Raw genomic sequence first — 25,380 nt, forward strand, 5'->3', positions numbered from 1 at the left:
AAAAAATTGCAATAATGTGAAACCTGTGTTATGTGACACACCCTGGTGGTTGTGTTGTATTATTTCCAATCTGTGTGGTGTTATACGTTGGTGGCTGTGTGAACATTGTTCACATTCTGTTACAATCCCAAATCTAGACTGGGGCATAATAAACTAGGTTAGGCCTCTTACACACTTTGATTCAGTCTTTTTATTTGTATATATTTAGTTTGTTTCTTTTTCCCCCAACATGTGTTTTCATATGATTCATTTATTTCTCACGGTATTATTATTATTATTATTATTATATTGCGCATGTGGTTACATATTAGCAGAGAGAAGCTCCATACTTAAGATAATATGGTAATGCCTGATTTTTTATGTCTTTTGCGACCGTACACGTCCATCTGTATGCACATATGTATGAATGACGAACGTGTGCCACCACAGGGAACCCAATCGTAAGTACAAGGTAACGTATCTCATACACACTTGACCACCAGACAATGAAATTTGTATCTTTATTTACATAAGCTGGATGGGGTTTTACCCAGTGCTTTTTTTTTTTTTTTAAGGGCAATGTACCTGTGCATTGTATACTTTTTTATCTGAACAATTTCTTACTCTGCACACTTGTGGAAACATAATTATTGTATAGTTCAGTAGCATTGAACTGAATGTTGACTAGGGTTGCCACCTGTGTCTGACAAAAATCCTGGACATTTCGACCATCCAATCGACCTTTTTGCTTGTAAGCAACGGCGCCCTTCGCACATCTAACCCAAGACAAAAATCGCCCTTCTACGCTGAAATTGTATTGCTCTAATTAGTAAAAATGACGCTTTTGCTAGTTATTTTAGTTAATTGCTTTATATAATATAGCAGGTCTTCATTATTTTGGTTTATTTCCAACAGTTTTTGGTTGTGGACACCTGGGGGCAGTAGTGGGCACAGGTAAAAGGGGAATACATAATTTAAGTTCTGTTTGTTTGCTTATGTGGAATAAAAATAATCTAATTTTTCATTGTATCTAAGAATACCTGAATGTAACAATGTAAGGTGTAGTGTCAAACAGCTTACCTGATTGCTTAGAGTGTGGTGTGTGCTTTGCTTGTGCTTGCCTGTGCCTCTGCTGCTTGCTGCACTTGGCTAAACAAATACATAGGAGGACATGTAACTGATATAACTGGGCACATACAGTACATACAGGAGTATGTACTACACTACACTATACTATTTCATTTAATTCACCAAAACCTTACCTACAGTAATCTTCCATTTATATTTGGTGTTTTTCTTTGCTGCTGCTGCTATGAGTCCTGGCTGATTTTCAATGAATGTCTTGAACTCAGTACAGGACAACTGAAAGTTTAGCCTGACTTGAAGCTCAGCCTTCACCATTGCAACAGAGAGTCTGTTTCTTTTATCAGTCCAAGCATCCTCTATTTGCCCCTTTTCCACCAAAGCAGTTCCAGGGCTGGTTCGGGGCCAGTGCTTAGTTTGGAACCGGGTTTTCTGTTTCCACTGACAAAGAACTGGCTCTAGGGCCAGAAAAACCGGTTCCAGGCTAGCACCAACTCTCTGCTGGGCCAGAGGAAAGAACAGCTTATGTCAGCGGGGGGGGGGCGGAGTTGTTAAGACCAACAACAATAACAAGACCACGAAAGATCGCCATTTTTAAGCGACGAGAAGCAGCAGCTGTACAAACGCGAAGTCATCCATTATTATTATTAATGCTGTTGTTGTTGCTGCTGCTTCTTCCGTGTTGTTTTTGCTTCGATATTCGCGCCAAGGTTTATGTAAATGTAGCGCTGTAACTGATGTATACAGCGATGTAATGACGTATTCAGCGACATAATGACGTGGCTCCGCTTAGCATGGCGAGCTATGGAAAAGCAAACTGGTTCTCAGCTGGCTCGCAAGTTGAAATACACATTTTGCCCATCATGTACAAAAAACCGGGACATTCAGTGTCCCGGATTTTTTTTTTTTCCGGGACAGACCATGAAAAGCCGGGACAGGTGGCAACACTAATGTTGACCGTGAGCTGGCCTAGTGGTTAGCATGTCCGCCTCTTGATTGGGAGGTTGTGAGTTCTACTCACGGTTGGGTCATACCAAAGACCATCATAAAAATGGTACCTACTGCCATCTGGCAAGGCATGCTGCAATACAGATGCAAGTGGGGGACTCAAACTCTTGCGGTTACCAGAGGACTAGCCCCCTACTGTAACCCTAGCTAGGTGAGAGGCCGAGGGCTATGGAAACGGGGATTGGTGCCACCCTATGCACCACATGGTGTGGGAAGGACTTTTTTTCAGTCGCAATTATGAGCACCTTTCCTTAGTTTTGTGTCATCTAAAACTACTGTGGATCGATAAGTTCTTATGTCTGATAATATTTGGTCAGAACAAATATCACATTTTTTTCCTTTTGGTTTTTTTTTTGTGTGTTCATCTAGTTTGATGTTTGTTTTTTGTTTGAGTGTTTTGCCGGCCAGTTGTGGGGTAGCTCTGGACCCATTTTGGCATCCATTTCGTTCAGACCTTGGTGCACCATGGTTGATGCCTGTGCTCCTCGCTATGGACTTCAGTGAGCTCGTTGCTCTTTTTAATGTCAGGGTCGTCCAGCACTCTGTGCAGTGGTGCTTTCATGCTGGGCACGGTGTTCCAAGTGATGTTGCTCGGTGGCATCACATTGGCTGTGTAGGTGGTTTGGGACATACCGGCACTCTGTGAGGTGGTGGTTCTGTGTTCGATTTGTAGATCCATGACACGGTGTTCGAAGCGATGTTGTCCGGCGGCATTGTGGTGGCTGTGCAGGCAGTGTGGGATTTATCTTTCTCCACCTTTTGGTGGAACTGTGGTAGCTACGCCATTGGAATTACATCCTGACCTCTCTTGGTGGACTCTTTTTTTTTTTTTCCCTTAATTATAAAGCAACCTTGAGTGTGAGAAAGGTGCTATATAAATTAAACTGATTTATTATTATTATTATTATTATTATTATTATTACAACTCTATAGTAATGCTGTAAAGTGAAAGCTCCAATTCACTGTTGTCCACCAGGCACCCAGCAGAGTCACACCATAATAAATGTTGTGGTGTTGTTTCTGGCACATGGCATGTGGTGTCAAAGAAAGGGATAAAGATGTATTTGTAGCTGTGATGCGTATCTCATCAGTGGTATCACAGTCACAAGACAATGCAGCAATTTATTGACATGAAATAAATGACACTACACAATTAAATGGTTCATATGCTATAATAATAATAATAATAATAATAATATTATTATTATTATTATTATTATTATTATTATTCTTTTCAGGTTGACTTTGTTCCCTTGCAAATATTTTGCTCATACACCTATCAGGAGCTCCACTTTTAAGCATATGAGATGGATGGATGGATGGATGAGGGAATACAATCCTGCAAATACTTCTTATCCATTTAAGTTTAATATTAAGAGAAGCCACAGTTTTTATCATCCCTGTTTTTATTATACCCTTTGCAATAACTGTTCAATGAAATTCTTTTTACAGTCCTTGATTTTCTCCAGGGCGGCACGGTGGTGTAGTGGTTAGCGCTGTCGCCTCACAGCAAGAAGATCCTGGTTTCGAGCCCCGGGGCCGGCGAGGGCCTTTCTGTGCGGAGTTTGCATGTTCTCCCCATGTCCACGTGGGTTTCCTCCGGGTGCTCCGGTTTCCCCCACAGTCCAAAGACATGCAGGTTAGGTTAACTGGTGACTCTAAATTGACCGTAGGTGTGAATGTGAGTGTGAATGGTTGTCTGTGTCTATGTGTCAGCCCTGTGATGACCTGGCGACTTGTCCAGGGTGTACCCCGCCTTTCGCCCGTAGTCAGCTGGGATAGGCTCCAGCTTGCCTGCAACCCTGTAGAAGGATAAAGCGGCTAGAGATAATGAGATGAGATGATTTTCTCCATGCAATATATTTATTCTCGTGTGCAATATCTAGTTTAATTTATATCCCTCATCAAAAAAAAGAAAATCCTATACACAGATTGGCAAAGGATGGCTCACGTGACATAAAATCATTCCACCATTGATTAAGCAATGCATCATGTGACATAAAAAAAAGAAAATGGATATGGTGTGAGTCCGTCATGGTATATCCTGGATATACTGTGAACTGATGTCACTATTTCAAGCTTTTTGCTGACTCGAGTCACAGCTGTGGCTCCGCGAGCATTTCTGTGTGTGTTGATCTACATATCACGATCATGCCTAGCAAGAGAGGTAATAGTGTGGTACATTGCACAAGTGCAGGTCAAAGGTTGCTCCAACGTAAACAGCAAAACATGGCTGCCTCCAGTGAGTTTATGCTGAGATTTAGTCTTAACGCTTTTAGTTTGGAATTTTTTAAAAAGGGATATAAATCCATGCACTGAGAGGCACCGGTAATTATGGATTCTCTTTGACTGGCATGGTACTATTTTCTTCAGGGTTGCAACCTTCACAAAATAGTACTATGTGAGTCACCTCAGAGAATCCATAATTTCAACCGGACCCTCTCAGTGCACGGTATATTTGATAAATAGCACTCAACCTCCTGTGCAATGTTTATTTCTGTACACCCACTAAAGTTCAATCAAGGAGGGATCAATAAAGTTTATCTTTTCTTATCTTGTGTTATGAAAATGAATAGGCATTAGAGGGAGAGAAAGTGCTGTGTGTTCATATCGCAGGAAGATTTCAGCATCACACTGGTGTCCTACTTTCTCATTGGCATGTTTTATTGGTTTCTTATAGCATCATCCATCCATCATCCATAACTGCTTATCCTGTGCAGGGGCATGGGCAAGCTGGAGCCTATCCCAGCTGACTATGGGCAAGAGGCGGGGTACACCCTGGACAAGTTGCCAAGTCATCGCAGGGCTGGCACATAGAGACAAATAACCATTCACACTCACATTCACACCTATGGTCAATTTAGAGCCACCAGTTAACCTAACCTGCATGTCTTTGGACTGTGGGGGGAGATCGGAGCACCTGGAGGAAACCCATGCAGACACGGGGAGAACATGCAAACTCCACACAGAAAGGCCTCCATCAGCCACTGAGCTCAAACCTAGAACGTTCTTGCTGTGAGGCACCACCTACACCACCGTGCCACCTCTTATAGCATCATTTATGTTAAATGATGGCACACAACACAAAGTTTATATGTAATTGCAGTGTTTTTTCCTGTAAAAATGTTTCCACTTCTGACTAAGAACAGTCCAAACAAGTTATGGTTTGAGACATCTTTAATCAGACTGACTGTTTATCACTGCATTGTTAAACTGGTTCTGTCCAAAACATGATCTTTGCAGGCAAACACCAAGAAAAGGTTAGGAATTAGCCAAAATAAAAACATTTCCAGATAGTTTGGTAAAATCGGTGTTGATGAAAAAGAGATGTTGATGTCAAAATATATTTGATAGAAAAACTCTTTGCTAGAATTCAGGCACTGTATCATCCGACAGGTTTGCTTAGACCCCCTAAACATTTAGGCCTCATTAAAATTTTGACTGCATACAGTTGAATGTGAGTTGGTCAGCAAAATTGTGATTATAAAGTTGTTTTTGCTGACTTAACACTATGTGCCTATCTGCCATCTGGGAAGATTTACTATGCTGACTTTAGTATTAGCATCTCTGCATCCAGCATTTTAATTCTAAATAGTGATTTGTAATGCTTTTTGATGAATAATGAGCCTAATGAGAAACAGTGTTCCAGTTCACTTCAAGGCCTTTTAGGGTTCTTGCTGTTTGTAATTAGCTTTGGCAGTAGGTGGGCTGACAAATTTCCCCTAGGTGTGAATGTGTGTGTATATGGACCCTGTTATTGCTTGCCGTCTGATCCATGCAATATTCCTGCCTCATGTACATTATTCCTGTGTAGGCTTAAGATTAAGCTTGGTCAGGGTGTGTCTTTTAATATATAACAACTTCATACCTGAACAGCATGGTGGTGTAGTGGTTAGCACTGTTGCATCACAGCAAGAAGGTTCTGGGTTTGAGCCCAGTGGCTGATGGGGGCCTTTCTGTGTGGAGTTTGCATGTTCTCCCCATGTCTGCATGGGTTTCCTCCAGGTGCTCTGGTTTCCCCCACAGTCCAAAGACATGCAGGTTAGGCTAATTGGTAGCTCTAAATTGACCGTAGGTGTGAGTGTGAATAGTTGTTTGTTTTTATGTGTCAGCCCTGTGATGATCTGGCAACTTGTCCAGGATGTACCCTGCCTCTCGCCCATAGTCTGCTGGGATAGGATCCAGCTTGCCCATGACCCTGCACAGGATAAGCGGTTACAGATAATGGATGGATGGACCTTCATACCTTCCTGACATTTTCCCAGGGTATATGGTATATGATGGTATTTGTGGGGGGAAAAAAGCTGCTGGTGAAAAAAGTCATTTTCTAGATGACACTGCTGTGTGTCTAATATGTAATTAGTCTACTTCAACAAGTCTTACTGGGCTTCAGTATTTATGTCCCAAAGAATAATGAATAGACAGGAAATAAGCATCCTTCTTTCATTGATTCATCACACTTTGCAGGAGGACCTGATGACACAGCCACGGCAGATGTCGACACATCAGTGGGCTGAATGGAGATGATGTGCAGGTGATGGTGGCAGACTGGCAGTTGAATAAAATCATGTGACTTATAAACTGCTTTTGTTGTTGGAAGGAGTCATCTCAAGATAGTTTTATGTGGCAATACTTTTATGATTCCCTACCTAGTCATAATTAATTGATTAGCTCAGAGACCTAGAGAGGAAGTGACCTAATTTAAGTGAAACTGTTAGTCATCATGTGCTGTAAACTCCAAAATCATCCAAAAGTAAATGGGATCAGCAGTGTGGAGGTTGAGTGATTGGGAAACACTGAGATAACTCCTTGTTGAAGAGTTGCAAAATTATCTCCCTTCATTCATTTCAACAAAACCACTCCATTTCCTCACTGTCGCAGAACACACAACATAATCACTCCCTAGAGCTATGGGAAATGCAGTTAAGCAATCTACTAACAGCCATCATTCACAGTCACCATTTTTCTTCCTACCAGTAGACTACCTTCTGGTGGTGGCTGCTGTGCACTACAATACATCACCTCAATCCAGCATCTCAGTATCAGTTTAATATAAAAATGAGTGTCTGAATTTTTGACAGTGTTGGAAATCACACCTTCAGGATTGCTAAACACCCAGTATACCTTGATACTACCCAATGCTACTCAAGAGCCACAATGACTCTTGGCACGATAAAGCTGTTCCTGAATATTTTGAAGGAACAATGAAGGAACAAAAGAATAAATGTTTTGAGCATAAATACTGAAGTAATTATGTGAAATCATGCATGCTTATTGGTCAAGAAATTCTGACTATTTCTTAATAGTCACCTTGAGTGACTTGGCAAAATGGTGGCCAATCGCTTTGTTACTGTAAGTGAGGAAAAATTTAAATTATGGGGAAAAAAAATGCTGTTCCTAAAAGCACTAGAGATGCTATGAAGTTTGGTCTAAAACTATTCAAAGGTAAGGTGGAATTGTGATTTATTTTATCTCTCTCAAAACAAAGTATTTTATTTGAGTCAGCATAAATAAGTGACAAGTCTGCCCTGTGCCTTTATTAGTGTGCTTGTCAAAGGCAAGCACACTATTGTTCTTCTTAAGTTTACTTATTCTGCCTTATTCCAACACGTTTTTTGGATCCACTACTCCTCCTAGGGTGTTCGAGATAGAGACACCGTTCCAACTCTGAGACGTATGGCCCGAAGTGGTGTAGTGTGTTTGTATACAGCTTTTGGATCAACGTGCCCATTCTCTTGTTCTTGTCATTTTTCTTTTATTTTTTTTCCCCATAGAGAATGAATAGGGCTCATGAATCGAATCGTCCTACTCGGACACGTTCCATCACAGATGCACCAAACCTCATGTGATACTTCAGGCCAACTCCCCCGACACATACATGCAATCGGTTCTGACCCACACTCATATTTTTCCTTTCTTTTTGCTCATCCCTTTTTCCTCCATAGGCTTGCATTGATTTTTGGCCCCATTGTAAATGAATGGTGTTTCAGGAGAAAACCTTTCACTCTCCATCAATTTTTTTAACCAAGTGACCAAACCTCAAGAAACTTCACTTGATGCCTCAGGCCAAGTCCCCGCACAGATCCAGCCCCTCATCTGAGACCTGCACTCATCTTTTCCTTGGTTTTCACACATCTCTTTTTACCTCCATAGGCTTCCATTGATTTTTGGCCCCATTCAAATGAATGGAGTTTTGCTCAGGAACACTTCACCACACATCCACCAAACTTCATACAGCACCTCAGGACAAATCACCCATCACACACATGATATCGGTTCTGACCCGCACTCGTCTTTGTCTTGCCTTTCATCCGTCCATTTTTTTCTCCATTTTGCCGCTAATCAATGGAAGCTTGACTGAGTCATTCCTCCCTTCCCCCATAGGTGATGATGCATTTGGCAAGGATCTGCTCATTTGAGACTTTGACAGCAAATCAGCTTCAACTCAATGGCCACTTTATTAGGAATATTTACATGCACACACGAAAGCAATTAGCATATAAGCATTCATGTGTTACCATGCTAGCTGTTAGCATGTTACCCATTATGATATCATGCCTGCTGTTAGCTCGTGAGTTGTTAGCATGTTCACCATTAGCATGTTATCATGAGAGCTATTAACATGTTAGGATTAGCATGGTAGCATGCAGAGCTCACATGTTTGCTGTTAGTGAGGTCGCCTGAGCATGTTAGCATGCTAACTGTTAGCATGTTAGCTGTTAGCATGTCACCCTCAGCATGTTAGCATGCTAATAAGTTAACATACTAGCCATTAGCATGTTAGCCTGTTAGCTGTTAGCATGATAGCTGTCAGCATATTAGCCTTAGTGTTAGAATTTTAACAAATAGCATCTTAATCATTAGCATGTTAGAATGATAGCTGTTAGCATGTTATCTATTAGTGTGTTAGCATTAACATGTTAACATGCTAGCTTTTAGCATGTTAGTATGCCGTTAGCATGTTAGTATGCTAACTGTTAGCATGTTAGTTGTTAGCATGTTGGCATTAGCATTTTGGCATGCTAGCTTTTAGCATGCTAGCATGATAGCTGTTCTGCTACAGCTCAGCAAGCACACTTTGCATTTTCTCTGCGGAAATGCTGTCTAGTTATATTTGCATGCCACTTTTGAAGTTTGAAATACATAATTTTTTGAATACATTTTTTTAATCACCTGTGTATTTATATTAAAACAATTATCTGCTTCAGGCTCAATGGATATCAGTGATTATTATACATATGGGCCACTTTTTCCATGGAATAAAAACCTGTATTCTAGTCCCTTCTAGTGGGTTTACTGATGGCATGCAATATTGTTATCATATCACTGATTCTCCATGTATGATATCACTCTCCGCAATGGAGAATGAGCATGCAATATTGTTAAAATGTTGCACGTTGCCAAGACAACATGACATCACACATCAGAGCTGATGTGAAGATCCAATGACAAAACATTTCTGCTGTGCATGCATGCAATCATTTCTTTGCCGGCTGGGAAAGAGAGAAGATTCAGTGCTAGGTTTAAGCACTAAATAAATAAACTGAAAACTGAAACTAAAGACATGCTGAACACCCAAAAGGCTACCAAAACTTCATTATATATTTTTCATGCATGTTTACAAGAGAAAAACATACCAACAGACATTGAAAATCTGATAAAGAGACACATCGGCGATGTAAAACTTCCGCACTAGCGAGTGACTGTAACAGTTTGTAGTCAAATATGGCTGCGAGGTTTCCTTCGTTAAAAACAGAAGATTAAACATGGAAGATATATTTTGAAAGAGAAAGACACGCTGAGGCTACCAAAACTTCACTGGATATTCTTCACTCATTTAATCTTCTGCATTAAATATATGGAAAAACTGGAAAAAATACACGTTGGCAATGTAAAACTTCTGCACTAGTGATTGACTGTAACAGTTTGTACGCAAACATGGCCGTGAGATTTGCTTCATTCAAAGCAGAAGATTTAACCCTTTGGTGACTGACCCCTTGAAAATGGTTCCTCCAGGAACTATGACTTTTCAGTTGTCAAGACAACAGAAGAACTAAAATACAAAAACAGAAAGATACGTCACAATGCTCTTGTGCACAAAACAAAATGCTCTTGTATTTTAGTTTTTCCGTTGTCTTGACGACTGAAACGTCATCGTTCCTGGAGGAACCATGTTCAAGGGGTCAGTCACCAAAGGGTTAAAGAGAGTGGGTCCTGCACTAGTAGATCACGGGAAGATCCTGGTGTGGCATTGACTGGAGAAGCTGTCACAGAGCCATCTATGTCAACACCGCATTAGAGTGAGGAGCAGCCCGCTCCTCCTCCCTCTCTCGGGGATTCCCTTGGGGATTTCCCGTTAGAGCAGTCATGAGACGAGACTCTGCGGCATGCGTTTGACCAAGTGAGAGTAATTGATGGTCAAACTCTTCAGCTAAGCATGGCACCAGCCTTCCCATATTTTGCTGTTATTAAAGATAGATTGTACTGAGTGATGCAGGACACTCAAATTAATGAACAAATAACCCAGTTGTTAATCCCAAAGAGCCGTAGGGAAAAGGAGGTGAGATGGTTCTTGAGGCTGGCTGGCTGGCTGGCTGGCTATTATCGTACGTTTCTACCTAACTATTCGGACATCACCAGCCCTCTAAACAATCTCACTAAAAAGAGGGCTCCAGACCCGGTCCAGTGGATGGAGCAGTGCCAACAGGCCTCTGAGTTAAAAGCTGCACTGTGTGGGGGGCCACTTTTACAATCCCCTGACTTCTCGCTCCCCTTTATTTTGCAGACTGATGCTTTAGACAGAGGGCTGGGGGACGTTTTGTCCCAGGAGGTGGAGGGCAAGGAGCGCCCCGTGCTGTACATCAGCTGGAAACTGTCAATGTGTGAAAGCAAGTACAGCACAATTGAGAAGGAGTGTCTTGCCATCAAGTGGGCAGTCCTCACCCTCCAATACTACCTGCTGGGGTGCCCTTTCACTCTCTGTTTGGACCACACGCCCCTCCAGTGGCTCCACCGCATGAAGGATGCCAATGCGTGGATCACCTGTTGGTATCTCGCCCTCCAGCCATTTAAGTTTGAGGTGATCCACAGGCCGGGGGCACAGATGGTGGTGGCAGACTTCCTGTCCCATCGGGGGGAGTCAGCTTCAGGCCGGACGGCTCCCCAGCCTGAGTCGGGCGGTGGGGGTATGTGGCAGCGGGGGCATGGCCAAGCAGCAGTCTGTGAATGGAGGGCAGGGTCGGGGAAGGTAAGTAGCTAAGTCATTCCACCTGCTGTCAATTAATGTGTGGGTGTGTGTGTTTGTTACAGGGATGGAGCATAAAAGGAGAGAGAGAGAGAGAGCAGAGAAAAGGCCCTCTCTCCCTGACCACAACGCATGTGTGAGTGAGTGAGTGAGTGAAAGGAAGGAAGGAAGGAAGGAAGGAAGGAAGGAAGGAAGGAAGCTGAAAAGCTCAATAAAAAGTGTTTGTGTAAACATCAACTCTTGCCTGCCGTGCTTCTGTGCTCCACCCACATCAGGAACTGTTACACTGACCCTTGGCACGAACCTGACTTTGATTCTCATCTCAAGATTTGGATTTGTTTACCAGTTTGCTTTGCGCCTGCTCTCCCCTACCTTTGCATCCGTAAATGCCTGCACTCTGACAATGACTCTGTGAAATGGATTAAACTAACATGATAATGGTATTAATCCTTATAAATATGCATGCTTTAATTTTTATTTCTGTATTTGATATTTATATCTGTGAAGATACTCAGTCGTCCAGGTACATAGTAATCTGTGGTTGGTAGAAGAGAGCAACTGGACTTGCTTGAAAAGTCTTGAAGACGTTTCGCCTCTCGTCCGAAAGGCATCATCAGTTCTGTCTGTCTAATAGGGAGTATCAAGTATTTATCCTCTCATGGATCATAATAGAATCCAAATCAGAATGCTGATGGCTGCATTGAAGGTGGCTGATAGATGTCATAGACACCCACCTCTGTTCAGTGATGGTCGTTCCAGGCTGACAAAATTGAACGATCCTCTCTGGCTAAGATGTCTGCCAGTTTTCCGGAAGTCCTCTCATACTCCCGCACTAGTCGAAGGGAACTCATCCCAAAGTGTGTAGAAACATATCTGTGAAGATACTCAGTCGTCCAGGTACATAGTAATCTGTGGTTGGTAGAAGAGAGCAACTGGACTTGCTTGAAAAGTCTTGAAGACGTTTCGCCTCTCGTCCGAAAGGCATCATCAGTTCTGTCTGTCTAATAGGGAGTATCAAGTATTTATCCTCTCATGGATCATAATAGAATCCAAATCAGAATGCTGATGGCTGCATTGAAGGTGGCTGATAGATGTCATAGACACCCACCTCTGTTCAGTGATGGTCGTTCCAGGCTGACAAAATTGAACGATCCTCTCTGGCTAAGATGTCTGCCAGTTTTCCGGAAGTCCTCTCATACTCCCGCACTAGTCGAAGGGAACTCATCCCAAAGTGTGTAGAAACATATCTGTGAAGATACTCAGTCGTCCAGGTACATAGTAATCTGTGGTTGGTAGAAGAGAGCAACTGGACTTGCTTGAAAAGTCTTGAAGACGTTTCGCCTCTCGTCCAAAAGGCATCATCAGTTCTGTCTGTCTAATAGGGAGTATCAAGTATTTATCCTCTCATGGATCATAATAGAATCCAAATCAGAATGCTGATGGCTGTATTGAAGGTGGCTGATAGATGTCATAGACACCCACCTCTGTTCAGTGATGGTCGTTCCAGGCTGACAAAATTGAACGATCCTCTCTGGCTAAGATGTCTGCCAGTTTTCCGGAAGTCCTCTCATACTCCCGCACTAGTCGAAGGGAACTCATCCCAAAGTGTGTAGAAACATATCTGTGAAGATACTCAGTCGTCCAGGTACATAGTAATCTGTGGTTGGTAGAAGAGAGCAACTGGACTTGCTTGAAAAGTCTTGAAGACGTTTCGCCTCTCGTCCGAAAGGCATCATCAGTTCTGTCTGTCTAATAGGGAGTATCAAGTATTTATCCTCTCATGGATCATAATAGAATCCAAATCAGAATGCTGATGGCTGCATTGAAGGTGGCTGATAGATGTCATAGACACCCACCTCTGTTCAGTGATGGTCGTTCCAGGCTGACAAAATTGAACGATCCTCTCTGGCTAAGATGTCTGCCAGTTTTCCGGAAGTCCTCTCATACTCCCGCACTAGTCGAAGGGAACTCATCCCAAAGTGTGTAGAAACATATCTGTGAAGATACTCAGTCGTCCAGGTACATAGTAATCTGTGGTTGGTAGAAGAGAGCAACTGGACTTGCTTGAAAAGTCTGGCAGACATCTTAGCCAGAGAGGATCGTTCAATTTTGTCAGCCTGGAACGACCATCACTGAACAGAGGTGGGTGTCTATGACATCTATCAGCCACCTTCAATGCAGCCATCAGCATTCTGATTTGGATTCTATTATGATCCATGAGAGGATAAATACTTGATACTCCCTATTAGACAGACAGAACTGATGATGCCTTTCGGACGAGAGGCGAAACGTCTTCAAGACTTTTCAAGCAAGTCCAGTTGCTCTCTTCTACCAACCACAGATTACTATGTACCTGGACGACTGAGGCTACGTTTACATTACGTCGAATCAGCGGATCATCAGATTAACGTTCTTAAAACGATTCGCGTTGACACTAAAACCGTTAGCCGTGCACACAGCAACACCAATACGCGGATACGCTCGGCTCCGCAGGCATCCTGCGCTCCAAATCACTCCGCCCTGAACAGCGAGTGCCCTCTGGAGGGTGCGCACTCCGGCCCTGCGCAGCTCACAGAGCGCGCGAGTGAAGTGAACAAGCCATGATTCGGGACTGAGCCGCTGTGTGTGTGATCCCAGCGCATATCACTTATTACTTGCAAGTGGAAGGATGGCAAGCCTAAAGACAATCATAACTACACAATGGGCAGTATTTGCATCAGTATTTGCAGTATTTTCATACTTTTATACTCTTTAATGAAAGGTGATACAAGGCGGAAGTCTGCGCCGTTTTTCAGCAGTCGCGTCACATGACCAACGCCAGCGAATCAGGAAGGTGGATGTCACAGTGACGTTGTCCAATGAGACGCCAGCTAGAGCTCAGCACAGCGTATCCGCGTATTCTCAATGTTTACACAGCACCGGAGCTGATACGATCTAGATTGAATACGTGGACGCTGGCGGATTCCCGTTTCCCCGCTTTTTCAGGGGGGTTAATGTAAACGGACAGTGCGTCCGCGAAGAAAACGAGACAGATACGGTCTAGTGTAAACGTAGCCTGAGTATCTTCACAGATATGTTTCTACACACTTTGGGATGAGTTCCCTTCGACTAGTGCGGGAGTATGAGAGGACTTCCGGAAAACTGGCAGACATCTTAGCCAGAGAGGATCGTTCAATTTTGTCAGCCTGGAACGACCATCACTGAACAGAGGTGGGTGTCTATGACATCTATCAGCCACCTTCAATGCAGCCATCAGCATTCTGATTTGGATTCTATTATGATCCATGAGAGGATAAATACTTGATACTCCCTATTAGACAGACAGAACTGATGATGCCTTTCGGACGAGAGGCGAAACGTCTTCAAGACTTTTCAAGCAAGTCCAGTTGCTCTCTTCTACCAACCACAGATTGTATTTGATATTGGAAAGAGTTCAAATCCTTGATAAAATATAGATTTTAAAATGCAGCCTTTTTATTTGGTAACAGAATCCTGGGTAACTTTGTCTTGTTGAATTTAGATATTCTAATATTACAAAATAAATAAATAAATAATAATAATAATAATAATAATAATAATACATAGATTGTCCACAACCTATCAGTTAATTATAAAACTAGATGGCACCAGTTTATGGTTGCTAATATCAGATTATCAACTCATCCATTTTTATTCTTACATGTATATTCTTTTCATTCTTATTGGATCATCTATAGACTGTTATCTCAGCCAGAGCTACATCACCATTTCAAAGTTGGTTCCTGTGGAATCTATTAAAACGCTTATAATAGAATAGATTTTTATTATCATTGCACAGTGTCGTACAACACAATTGTAGGAGCTTGGCTCAAAATAGTGTACAGAAACAAATAACATAATAAAACAAAACTAATTAAATAAATAAATAAAACAAAATAGAAAAGGTGGCATTTTCAATGTGCAATACAAGTTAAAACTTTCAATAAAAAAAGTTCTTAAATAGTGCAATGGTCCTTTAAATAGGTGTGTGTGTGTGTGCACATGAGTGAATTGAATTAAATTATGACATGTTGTTGAAAGGTATTAAAACGCTGATATGTTGATGACAGTCAATCTATAAACATGATTGAAAATATATTTAAGAAAAAAAGAGGCGGTCCAATATCCTACTCGATGAAAGTACAGTTTCTTTATTTACAGGTCTTATCTCTGAAAACAGAAAATGACCTGCCCACACTTCTCAGGGCGTTCATGTATGTTGGGGAAAGAAGATAAGTACATTACACAGCAGCATGTGCTGACATGAGTCAATGTTTTGGAGCTGCATATTATAAGGTAAATATTTTTTATATCTTATTGATAGACACATGATATTTATATTGCTATGTTGATAACTATCACACCAACATTTTAGGATGTTAATATTGTGAACCATTGACAGTTAGGTATTTTAGACTGTATCCACTTGGACCTGATCATTAAGTTTATTTTATATTACAAGAACACATAGTACAGGCAGTCAAATATTTAAGTCTTATTTGCATGTACAAACAATGACAACATGATGTAAGAAAAGAAACATCATGGTGTGTTTTTTTAACAAAAAATAGAAAAAAGAACACAATACAGTGATGTGAATTTTATTTCTTTCACATAACAGCATGTCCTGATGTGTATCATTTTTCTTATATTATTAATGACCATGTGCTAATTTATGAATCCATAATGACATGGAATGACTGTGAAATAAGGTAGTTCCTGTTATCACATATACTATATCATTTCCTCACTTTGTCTTGCAGTTAATGAAACAAAGAAATGCATCTTGTTTTGATAAAAAACACAGATTATATATTTTGACATTCACTCAGTGCTTATTAATTATTTGCAGGTATAAGCATGACAATATTCATATATTTCTGCATTCTACTCCACTTCATCTGCTGTTCTGCCACTCAGGAGAATAAGACTTCAGATCTTTATCCCAAAGATGTGACAGCAATTCCAGAAACACTGAAAGCTGGAGCCACAAGCGTCTATTTTATGGGCAGTCAGATTCATGTCATACCAAAAGGAGCATTTTCCCAAAACCCTCAACTAGAGAAAATTGAGTTTTTTGAGACACCTACAACTTCAGTAGAAGAAGGTGCATTTGAAGGTTTAGAACATCTCAATACCATTGAAATTTCAGATACCCAAGTGACATCTCTACCTGTTGGTGTTTTTAAGAATCTGACCAAACTTTGGAAGTTGATTCTGAGATCAAACAAAATTCAGAGCCTAGAAAATGGACTGTTTCATGACAACAAGAATCTTGAAATACTCCGATTGCAAGAAAACAGAATTTCAACAATTGAAGAGGGAACATTCGATCCTTTGGAGAAACTCACAGAACTTAATATTGGAAAAAACAATCTTACTTCCATCTCATCATCTCTTTTTTCAAAGCTCAATCAGCTGAAAACCTTTAGGTTGGATGGGAACCAGCTGACATCAATGCCTGATGGAATTTTTGATAATCTACCAAATCTGAAGGAAATAGCCATACACACCAACAGAATCACATGCATACAACCAAATTTGTTTCCACATAAAAATATATTGACAACGCTGTTATTAAACAATAATCTCTTGACTGAACTTCCACTTGAGCTATTTGTGGGTTTCTCTGCACTCAAAAAGTTAACACTGAATCATAATCAGCTCACTGCTCTCCCACCTCTACTTTTCAGAGACGTGCCTACAATACGTTACTTGTTTCTGAACAACAACAATATTACATCTTTACCTGCTGAGATTTTTCAGTCACTGAAGCAACTTTTTAAATTAGACCTGTCCTCAAATCAGTTTTCAACTCTTTCTGGAGATTCTTTTTCTGGACTTGAGAAACTTTCTGAACTGAATCTACGGAATAATCTCATTGTGTCACTTAAGCCTGAAGCCTTCACAAACCTAAAATCTCTTTCTACCCTCAAACTAGATCATAATCATTTGAGAATGATTCCACAAGATGTCTTTGATTCTCTGCCAAAACTTAGGAAAGTATTTTTGAACAACAACACATGGCACTGTGACTGCAACCTGCTCCCCATGTATAAGTGGATGAAAGAAAATGAGGATAAGATAAAGTCTTCTTCTCCAGAGCTTTGTCAGTACCCAGAGGATTTGAAAGGCCAATCAATCACATCTTTAAAAGAAGAACAACTGATATGTCCCACGCAACTGTTTCAACAATTTTGTCAACAACCACAATTGCCCTAATAAGGACTACCACTTCTGTAGTGACTTCAAATATTAGGAATTGTATTATCGGGAACTTGTATTATTAGGAATATTTACATGCACACACTATAGCAATTAGCATATAAGCATTCACGTGTTACCATGCTAGCTGTTAGCATGTTACCCATTATATCATGCCTGCTGTTAGCTTATGAGTTGTTAGCATGTTCACCATTAGCATGTTATCATGAGAGCTGTTAACATGTTAGGATTAGCATGGTAGCATGCAGAGTTCGCATGTTTGCTGTTAGTGAGTTCGCCTGAGCATGTTAGCATGCTAACTGTTAGCTGTTAGCATGTCACCCTCAGCATGTTAGCATGCAAAAAGTTAACATACTAGCCATTAGCATGTTAGCCTGTTAACTATTAGCATGATAGCTGTCAGCATATTAGCCTTAGGCTACATTTACATTACGTCGAATCAGCGGATCATCAGATTAACGTTCTTAAAACGATTCGCGTTTACACTAAAACCGTTAGCCGTGCACACAGCAACGCCAATACGCGGATACACTCGGCTCCGCAGGCATCCTGTGCTCCAAATCACTCCGCCCTGAACAGCGAGTGCCCTCTGGAGGGTGCGCACTCCGGCCCTGCGCAGCTCACACAGTGCGCGAGTGAAGTGCACAAGCCACGATTCGGGACTGAGCCGCTGTGTGTGTGATCCCAGCGCATATCACTTACTACTTGCAAGTGGAAGGATGGCAAGCCTAAAGACATTCATAACTACACAATGGGCAGTATTTGCATCAGTATTTGCAGTATTTTCATACTTTTATACTCTTTAATGAAAGGTGATACAAGGCGGAAGTCCGCGCCGTTTTTCAGCAGTCGCGTCACATGACCAACGCCAGCGAATCAGGAAAGTGGATGTCACAGTGACGTTGTCCAATGAGACGCCAGCTAGAGCTCAGCACAGCGTATCCGCATATTTTGAATGTTTACACAGCACCGGAGCTGACACGATCTGGATTGAATACGTGGACGCTGGCGGATTCCCGTTTCCAGGCGTTTTCAGGCGGTTTAATGTAAACGGACAGTGCATCCACAAAGAAAACGAGACAGATACGGTCTAGTGTAAACGTAGCCTGAAAGTGTTAGAATTTTAACAAATAGATAGTTTTCACTGACGTCACGGCATTCCGGGGAATGCCCCCAGCCGCCATCTTGCGGGACAAACAAAACGGACCATCGCCACTACCGGCTACGTTATCTCGGATGAATTTATGAAGTTATATAGTCAGTTTTCTAAAATAAAGATCAATGTCGGCAAAATCAAGCAAACAGAAGTATATAGATACATTAGACGACATCTCACGACAACGGCATGCAGACAAACTGGCCTTGATTGGGGGAATTGACCCCTACGAAGTGGACAAAGATGCATTTTCAAGTGACTATGCAGGGCTGCCAAAGCCTGAAACTGCCAAAGCCTGCTCCAAAGCCTGAAACTGACTTCATCAAACTTTAAAGGCTGTCTGATATATACAACTTTATATATTCACAGCGCGCCTTTTGGCGGATGCCGCCTGAATCGCGCAGATCCGATTTTTTTTTTAGGGGGGGCGTTGGAGTGTCTGATTATAATTTCAAAGTAAATTCTGTATTAAAATTACTAAATAAGCAAATCCGTTACAGTCCATGAAACAGGAAATAAGGATGAGAAAAAAACAGTTTCAATCAGAAAGCTGTGCACATTTGCGCAGCCCGAGCGGTGTGCAGGACTGCGCAAATGTGCGCAGCTTTCTGATTTAAACTGTTTTTTTCTCATCCTTATACTTCCTGTTTCATGGACTGTAACGGATTTGCTTATTTAGTAATTTTAATACAGAATTTACTTTGAAATTATAATCAGACACTCCAACGCCCCCCCTAAAAAAAAAAATCGGATCTGCGCAATTCAGGCGGCATCCGCCAAAAGGCGCGCTGTTTGCATCCCAAACACAAATCAAATCATACAGAATAGACCTAAAATGTTTGTCAAAAATGACCCTTGCGTGAGTGAAGTGACAAGTTTCAAATAGAAATGTGACAAACGAGCGATATTAAGTGTACATTACAATGTAAACGTACACTCAGCGGTTCCAGTTAGGCATCCTCCAGAGATTGTTCACATGATGTTTTGGTTTCCAAAAACAAACTTAAACACAATTGATTGTTTATTTAAACAACTTACCACTTATAAACTGATCGGAGCAGACTTTGCTGTGTTTGGAAGGCTGATAATCCTTGCGGTTGATTCTCGCAAGCCATAGATTTCTCCTTTGTATGCTGAGTTTGTTTGCTCACCTTCATGCTCCCGTACAGTGGGAATTCCGTAAAAGCTCCGCTTGACTTCATCATTTGACCTATTATGACAGCTGTGAATACAACAGGTGTGCACCATTGCTAGCTTTAAATAGCCTGCTTGGGTTCTTTTGAAGACTTTGTACTCACGCGTTCCAATGTGTGCTCAGTCACCCGTACGGTATGCTTGACCCGCAAGATGGCCGCCACTAGGGAATCCCCGACTCTGTGATGTCATGTGAAAACTATCTATAAACATGTTAACATGCTAGCATTTAGCATGTTAGTATGCTGTTAGCATGTTAATATGCTAACTGTTAGCATGTTAGTTGTTAGCATGTTGGCATTAGCATTTTGGCATGCTAGCTTTTAGCATGCGAGCATTATAGCTGTTCTGCTACAGCTCAGCAAGCACACATTGCATTTTCTCTGCGGCAATGCAGTCTAGTTACATTTGCATGCCACTTTTGAAGTTTGAAATACATAATTTTTTGAATACTTTTTTTAATCACCTGTGTATTTATATTAAAACAATTATCTGCTTCAGGCTCAGTGGATATCAGTGATTGTTATACATATGGGCCACTTTTTCCATGGAATAAAAACCTGTATTCTAGTCCCTTCTAGTGGGTTTACTGATGGCATGCAATATTGTTATCATATCACTGATTCTCCATGTATTACACCACTCTCCGCAATGGAGAATGAGCATGCAATATTGTTAAAATGTTGCACGTTGACAAGACAACATGACATCACACATCAGAGCTGATGTGAAGATCCAATGACAAAACATTTCTGCTGTGCATGCATGCAATCATTTCTTTGCCGGCTGGGAAAGAGAGAAGATTCAGTGCTAGGTTTAAGCACTAAATAAATAAACTGAAAACTGAAACTAAAGACATGCTGAACACCCAAAAGGCTACCAAAACTTCATTATATATTTTTCATGCATGTTTACAAGAGAAAAACATACCAACGGACATTGAAAATCTGATAAAGAGACACATTGGAGATGTAAAACTTCCGCACTAGCGAGTGACTATAACAGTTTGTATTCAAACATGGCCGTGAGATTTGCTTCATTCAAAGCAGAAGATTTAAAGAGACAGATGCGCTGAACACCTGAAAGGCTACCAAAACTTCACTGGATATTCTTCATGCATATTTACAAGGGAAAAACATACCAACGGACATTGAAAAACTGGAAAAGAGAGCAATAGTGGAAATATTGTCAAAGTTCTACTTGGAGGTGAGGAAAAGTGATGGAGACTTTTACAAGAGGACTTCACTCGTGGACTTCACTCAACAAAGCCCTTTTGCTTTGAGCAACTGCAATGTAACAATTAACTACTACCAAAAGTAACTTTGAACTTGAACTGTCAACCTGAATATAGCTTGTATATAAGTTCGGTTGTTGTTCAGGCTTTTTGGACTTGTACTATTTTTATTGTTAGAACTTTGACTTTGTACAGTACATTGGGTTGACAGAACATTGAATTGCAGTCGATCAGAATCAGTATTCAATATCAGTAAGTTACCCCCCGTTCTTAATTTTTTGTAAACTCTATAATTGTTCCATTGAATGTCTATGTATAATAATGATAATATTGGCTGGCTTTTTTCATGGTCTATCAGATATAGTCCATTCAGCTACTTGTCTTTGACTCGTTCAATATCATGCTAGCTGAATGGAATATATCTGATAGACCAAAAAAAAAAGCCAGCCAATATTATTTAAATAATAACCTCAACTTTGTTTCAGTTATTATGCATCAATATTCACTTCGCCTTTGGTGAATAATTGTTAAATCTGTGCTATTCTCATAAAACAGCAAAACACTTCTGAACAACCAGCTTGATGCAGAGATCATCCAAGACACCTAAGAGCTCTATTTAGGAGCAAGCACCTTGTTATATCTTACTCTCCTTGTAAAAGCTTATCATGTATTTGTAACTATAAGTCCGAGCTGGGTTTTCCTGCATTCTATGTTTTTTTTTTTTTCCAGTTTCATGACTCTTGCCTGTTTCTCAAATTTGTAAGCATGGATTGTCCGAGTTTATTATTGTCTACCTGTTCTCCATCCCCTACTATAAATAGACTACAATGAAAAAATGCCATGCTTAATTTACACACTTGTGTCCTTCCTTTACTAACCACACATTCCATTCAATTTCCTTGTATTATTGATTCCAGGACATTTAGTCATTTATATAATTTGTATATTGCTTATGGAAGATTTCATATATGATAATGAGGTGGCTTACCTTATTTACCTGAGCAGTATCTGATACAACAGGCTAATCATTGTGCACAAAGGAGCTCTGAATGATTAGAGTCTAGAGAACAACAAAGAGAACAACAATTCAATAAACAACAAAGTCTTGATAAGCAACTAACATGACTGGGTTTTTTTATGGTTAACCATTATTCTTTAGGTTATGGCTATAAATAAGTCAATCTGATGTTTTGTTGCATAGTGATGCGCTTCATGTTAGCACTTACATTCTTCTTTGTTCAGTCATCTTTAGATGTTCATTTTTGTCAACTTTTTAAATATAATTTCGGTAATCAGACCACAAACAGTAATTCAAATGAAATCTGTGAAAACTTACCTCTTTCTAAACCACTGTCTCTAGTCCTTAAGCTAGTCTCTCTGATGAGATATATTCAGTTTTAAATTATATCCATACTGGAAATGCATGTGGTTGGGTCAGCCATAACAGAAGATCTACGACAACTTGAGAAAATGAGACTAATTGAATGGCAGATATTATTATTAGTAGTAGTAGTAGTAGTAGTAGTAGTATATCAGCTATGTAACATTCTTTTTTTTCTTTCAAGTACTCACTTTAGTCTGCTGAAATACTTGGGGAGAAATATTAGTTGCTAGAACTGCAATTGGACCATCGATCACCATTTGATGACCCTTGATCGAGGGCAGTGCATTTTAATAAGGTCACTTTACATTATATTACAGGCATTTAGCAGACACTCTTATCCAGAGTGACACACAACATACCCAAAGCAGTCTGGGGAACAGTTGGGGAGCAGTTGGGGGTTAGGTGCCTTACTTAAGGGCACTTTAGCCATTCCTGCTGGTCCAGGGACTCAAATTGGCAAACTATTGGTCCCAAAGCTGCTTCTCTCACCATTAGGCCATGGCTTCCCTATGGTTTACAGTTTATTTACACACAAATGTGGAAGAATTAAATTTAAAATCATAGAGTTAGTCAGCATCTAGAGTCAGTATTGACAGTATATTAGGTGTAGTGATAGAGTATATCAGTGCAGTAGGATTACTAGTAACATGCTATGCTTCAAATGCATAGCTGTTCAATTAAAATCAAGTAATGCAACCAACCATAATAGGTACAAAACCTAAAGCATGAGCATATATGTACTGTATTACAATGCATTGTTAATCCCACAACATGAATAAAGTGCCACATTAAAGTGCTACAGCTTGAGCCAAATCCATCTGACCCATATTAGTTTTGCTGATGTTGATCCAGATTTGGTATTGGACTATATCTTACACAGAGGTGAGTGCTTTGTCAATGCTATTAAGGTTCTAATACAGCCTGGAAAAAATCTATCTCCTAGTGAGGAGATTAGGTTGCATGAGTAAAATAAGAAAGATATAAATGACTATACATCCTAGAATCAAATGAATTTGGGAGATAAGTGAGAAGTTGAAAAATAAAACAGGGCAGTAAATGACAAATGAAATAGTAAATTATTATTTTTAATTTAGTGAATTTGAGACTTTAGGAAATAATTAAGCATTTTTTAAAACTCATTTGTTACAATAATTGTAATAAACTCCAAGGTGCTAAGGGTAGATGCACATGCAGATATTTATAGGGTGAAGGTGAGCACAGTATTGGCAAACAGAGATATCAGTGACTGAATCAATATCCAGTTATCTGAGGTCAAAGTGTCAGGCAAAATTCAGAAAATATCAGAACAAACAAACAAACAAACAGAAACAGGTTCTATACTGGAAAGAATGCTCAAAACAGAAGTTCAGAAATGCACTCATGCAGAAATTCACAAATTTGGCAAGACTTCACAAAGTACTACCAGTTTTGCTGCTTAAGTAAGGCAAACAATTAATGTTCAGAAGGTCAAAACTGAGGAGATTGAGGATGGAGGAGGGATTACAAGGTGGATATGTTACAATAAGCAATTTTGCATTAAATATTTTTGACTCATTAGATAGTAACTTGAGTAGAGAAACTGTATTATTATTATTATTATTATTATTTTATTAAATGGTGTATGCTGAACAACTATGAGTGATGAAAGCTTCCACTGGCAAAACAGCCATTTCCTGTGGGTTTGGGAAAAACACAGATTCTGCCTAATCACTATTTAATAAGGTACTCCTCAGACGCAGGGAGCTGCTTTAACTCATCAGATGATAATTATTCCCTTCATGAGTCAGGAGCTAAAGAAATAAACCAGTGACATGTGCAGTTCATCTCACCCACAAGACTGGAACTAAGAACCACTTTTTTAATTGTAGGCCTTACTTTTGAGATGAAGTTTGCCAAAATATGACTAATTAGGGCCCTGTGATGACCTGACGACTTGTCCAGGGTGTACCCTGCCTTTCGCCCGTAGTCAGCTGGGATAGGCTCCAGCTTGCCTGTGACCCTGCAGAACGGGATAAAGTGGCTAGAGATAATGAGATGAGATGAGATGACTAATTAGTTGTTGATATATAATTACCCATCCATTATCTGTAACCACTTATCCTGTGCAGGGTCGCAGGCAAGCTGGAGCCTATCCCAGCTGACTATGGGTGAGAGGCGGGGTACACCCTGGACAAGTTGCCAGGTTATCGCAGGGCTGGCACAGAGACAAACAACCATTCACACTCACATTCATACCTACGGTCAATTTAGAGCCACCAATTAACCTAACCTGCATGTCTTTGGACTGTGGGGAAAACCAGAGCACCCAGAGGAACCCCACGTAGACACGGGGAGAACATGCAAACTCCACACAGAAAGGCCCTTGTTTGCCATTGGGCTTGAACCCAGAACCTTCTTGCTGTGAGGTGACAGTGCTAACCACTACACCACCATGTCGCCCAATATTTAATTATTAAGGATAAAAATATATTGAACCTTCTAAATGGCGGAGCTGTGATGTTAAAGATTTCACACACACACTTAAAGAGGTGAAGAGAATAAGTACTATATAAAGCAGGGATATTCAGCTACAATTTGTGAAGGTGCTGCGATGAATGTGAAAGAAAAAAATCCATTAGTATAATCAGGGGCGGTCTTACCATAGAGGCATAGGTAGGCGGCTGCTTGGGGCCCCCCACCAGCGGTCGTAGTAGGGGGGCCCCCAACCAACCTCAAAAAAAAAAGAAAAAGCCCCTTATCATGATTCATGAACACTTCAAAAGTATGGTACATTTTACTAATATTCCTAAGAAATACGTTGAAGTAGTAGTTAAAATGTCCAGTTCATGGTTATCTGTCCCTACACATACACCCCA

At 40.6% G+C, this 25,380-nt stretch overlaps 1 protein-coding gene and 1 long non-coding RNA gene across 2 annotated transcripts; both read left to right on the forward strand.

Annotated features, from left to right (window-relative positions):
* The first annotated feature begins 15,545 nt into the window (after nt 1-15,545).
* LOC132885392 (leucine-rich repeat-containing protein 15-like) lies at nt 15,546-19,079 on the forward strand. The gene is made up of 2 exons (XM_060920039.1): nt 15,546-15,628; nt 16,185-19,079. The coding sequence occupies exon 2, from the start codon at nt 16,193-16,195 to the stop codon at nt 17,552-17,554; it is 1,362 nt and encodes a 453-aa protein (XP_060776022.1). The 5' UTR covers nt 15,546-15,628; nt 16,185-16,192; the 3' UTR covers nt 17,555-19,079.
* A 387-nt stretch (nt 19,080-19,466) lies between these two features.
* Nucleotides 19,467-22,253, forward strand: LOC132885393 (uncharacterized). Its single transcript, XR_009654586.1, has 2 exons — nt 19,467-21,393; nt 21,697-22,253. It is a non-coding gene; the product is annotated as an uncharacterized LOC132885393 (long non-coding RNA).
* Nucleotides 22,254-25,380: the final 3,127 nt, after the last annotated feature.

The sequence above is a fragment of the Neoarius graeffei genome, chromosome 4 (genome assembly GCF_027579695.1).
Source record: "Neoarius graeffei isolate fNeoGra1 chromosome 4, fNeoGra1.pri, whole genome shotgun sequence".
Classification (NCBI taxonomy): domain Eukaryota; kingdom Metazoa; phylum Chordata; class Actinopteri; order Siluriformes; family Ariidae; genus Neoarius; species Neoarius graeffei.

What these genes read in the sequence shown, in the direction of transcription:
- LOC132885392 (XM_060920039.1), top strand. Translation starts at nt 16,193, where the DNA reads ATGACAATATTCATATATTTCTGCATTCTACTCCACTTCATCTGCTGT.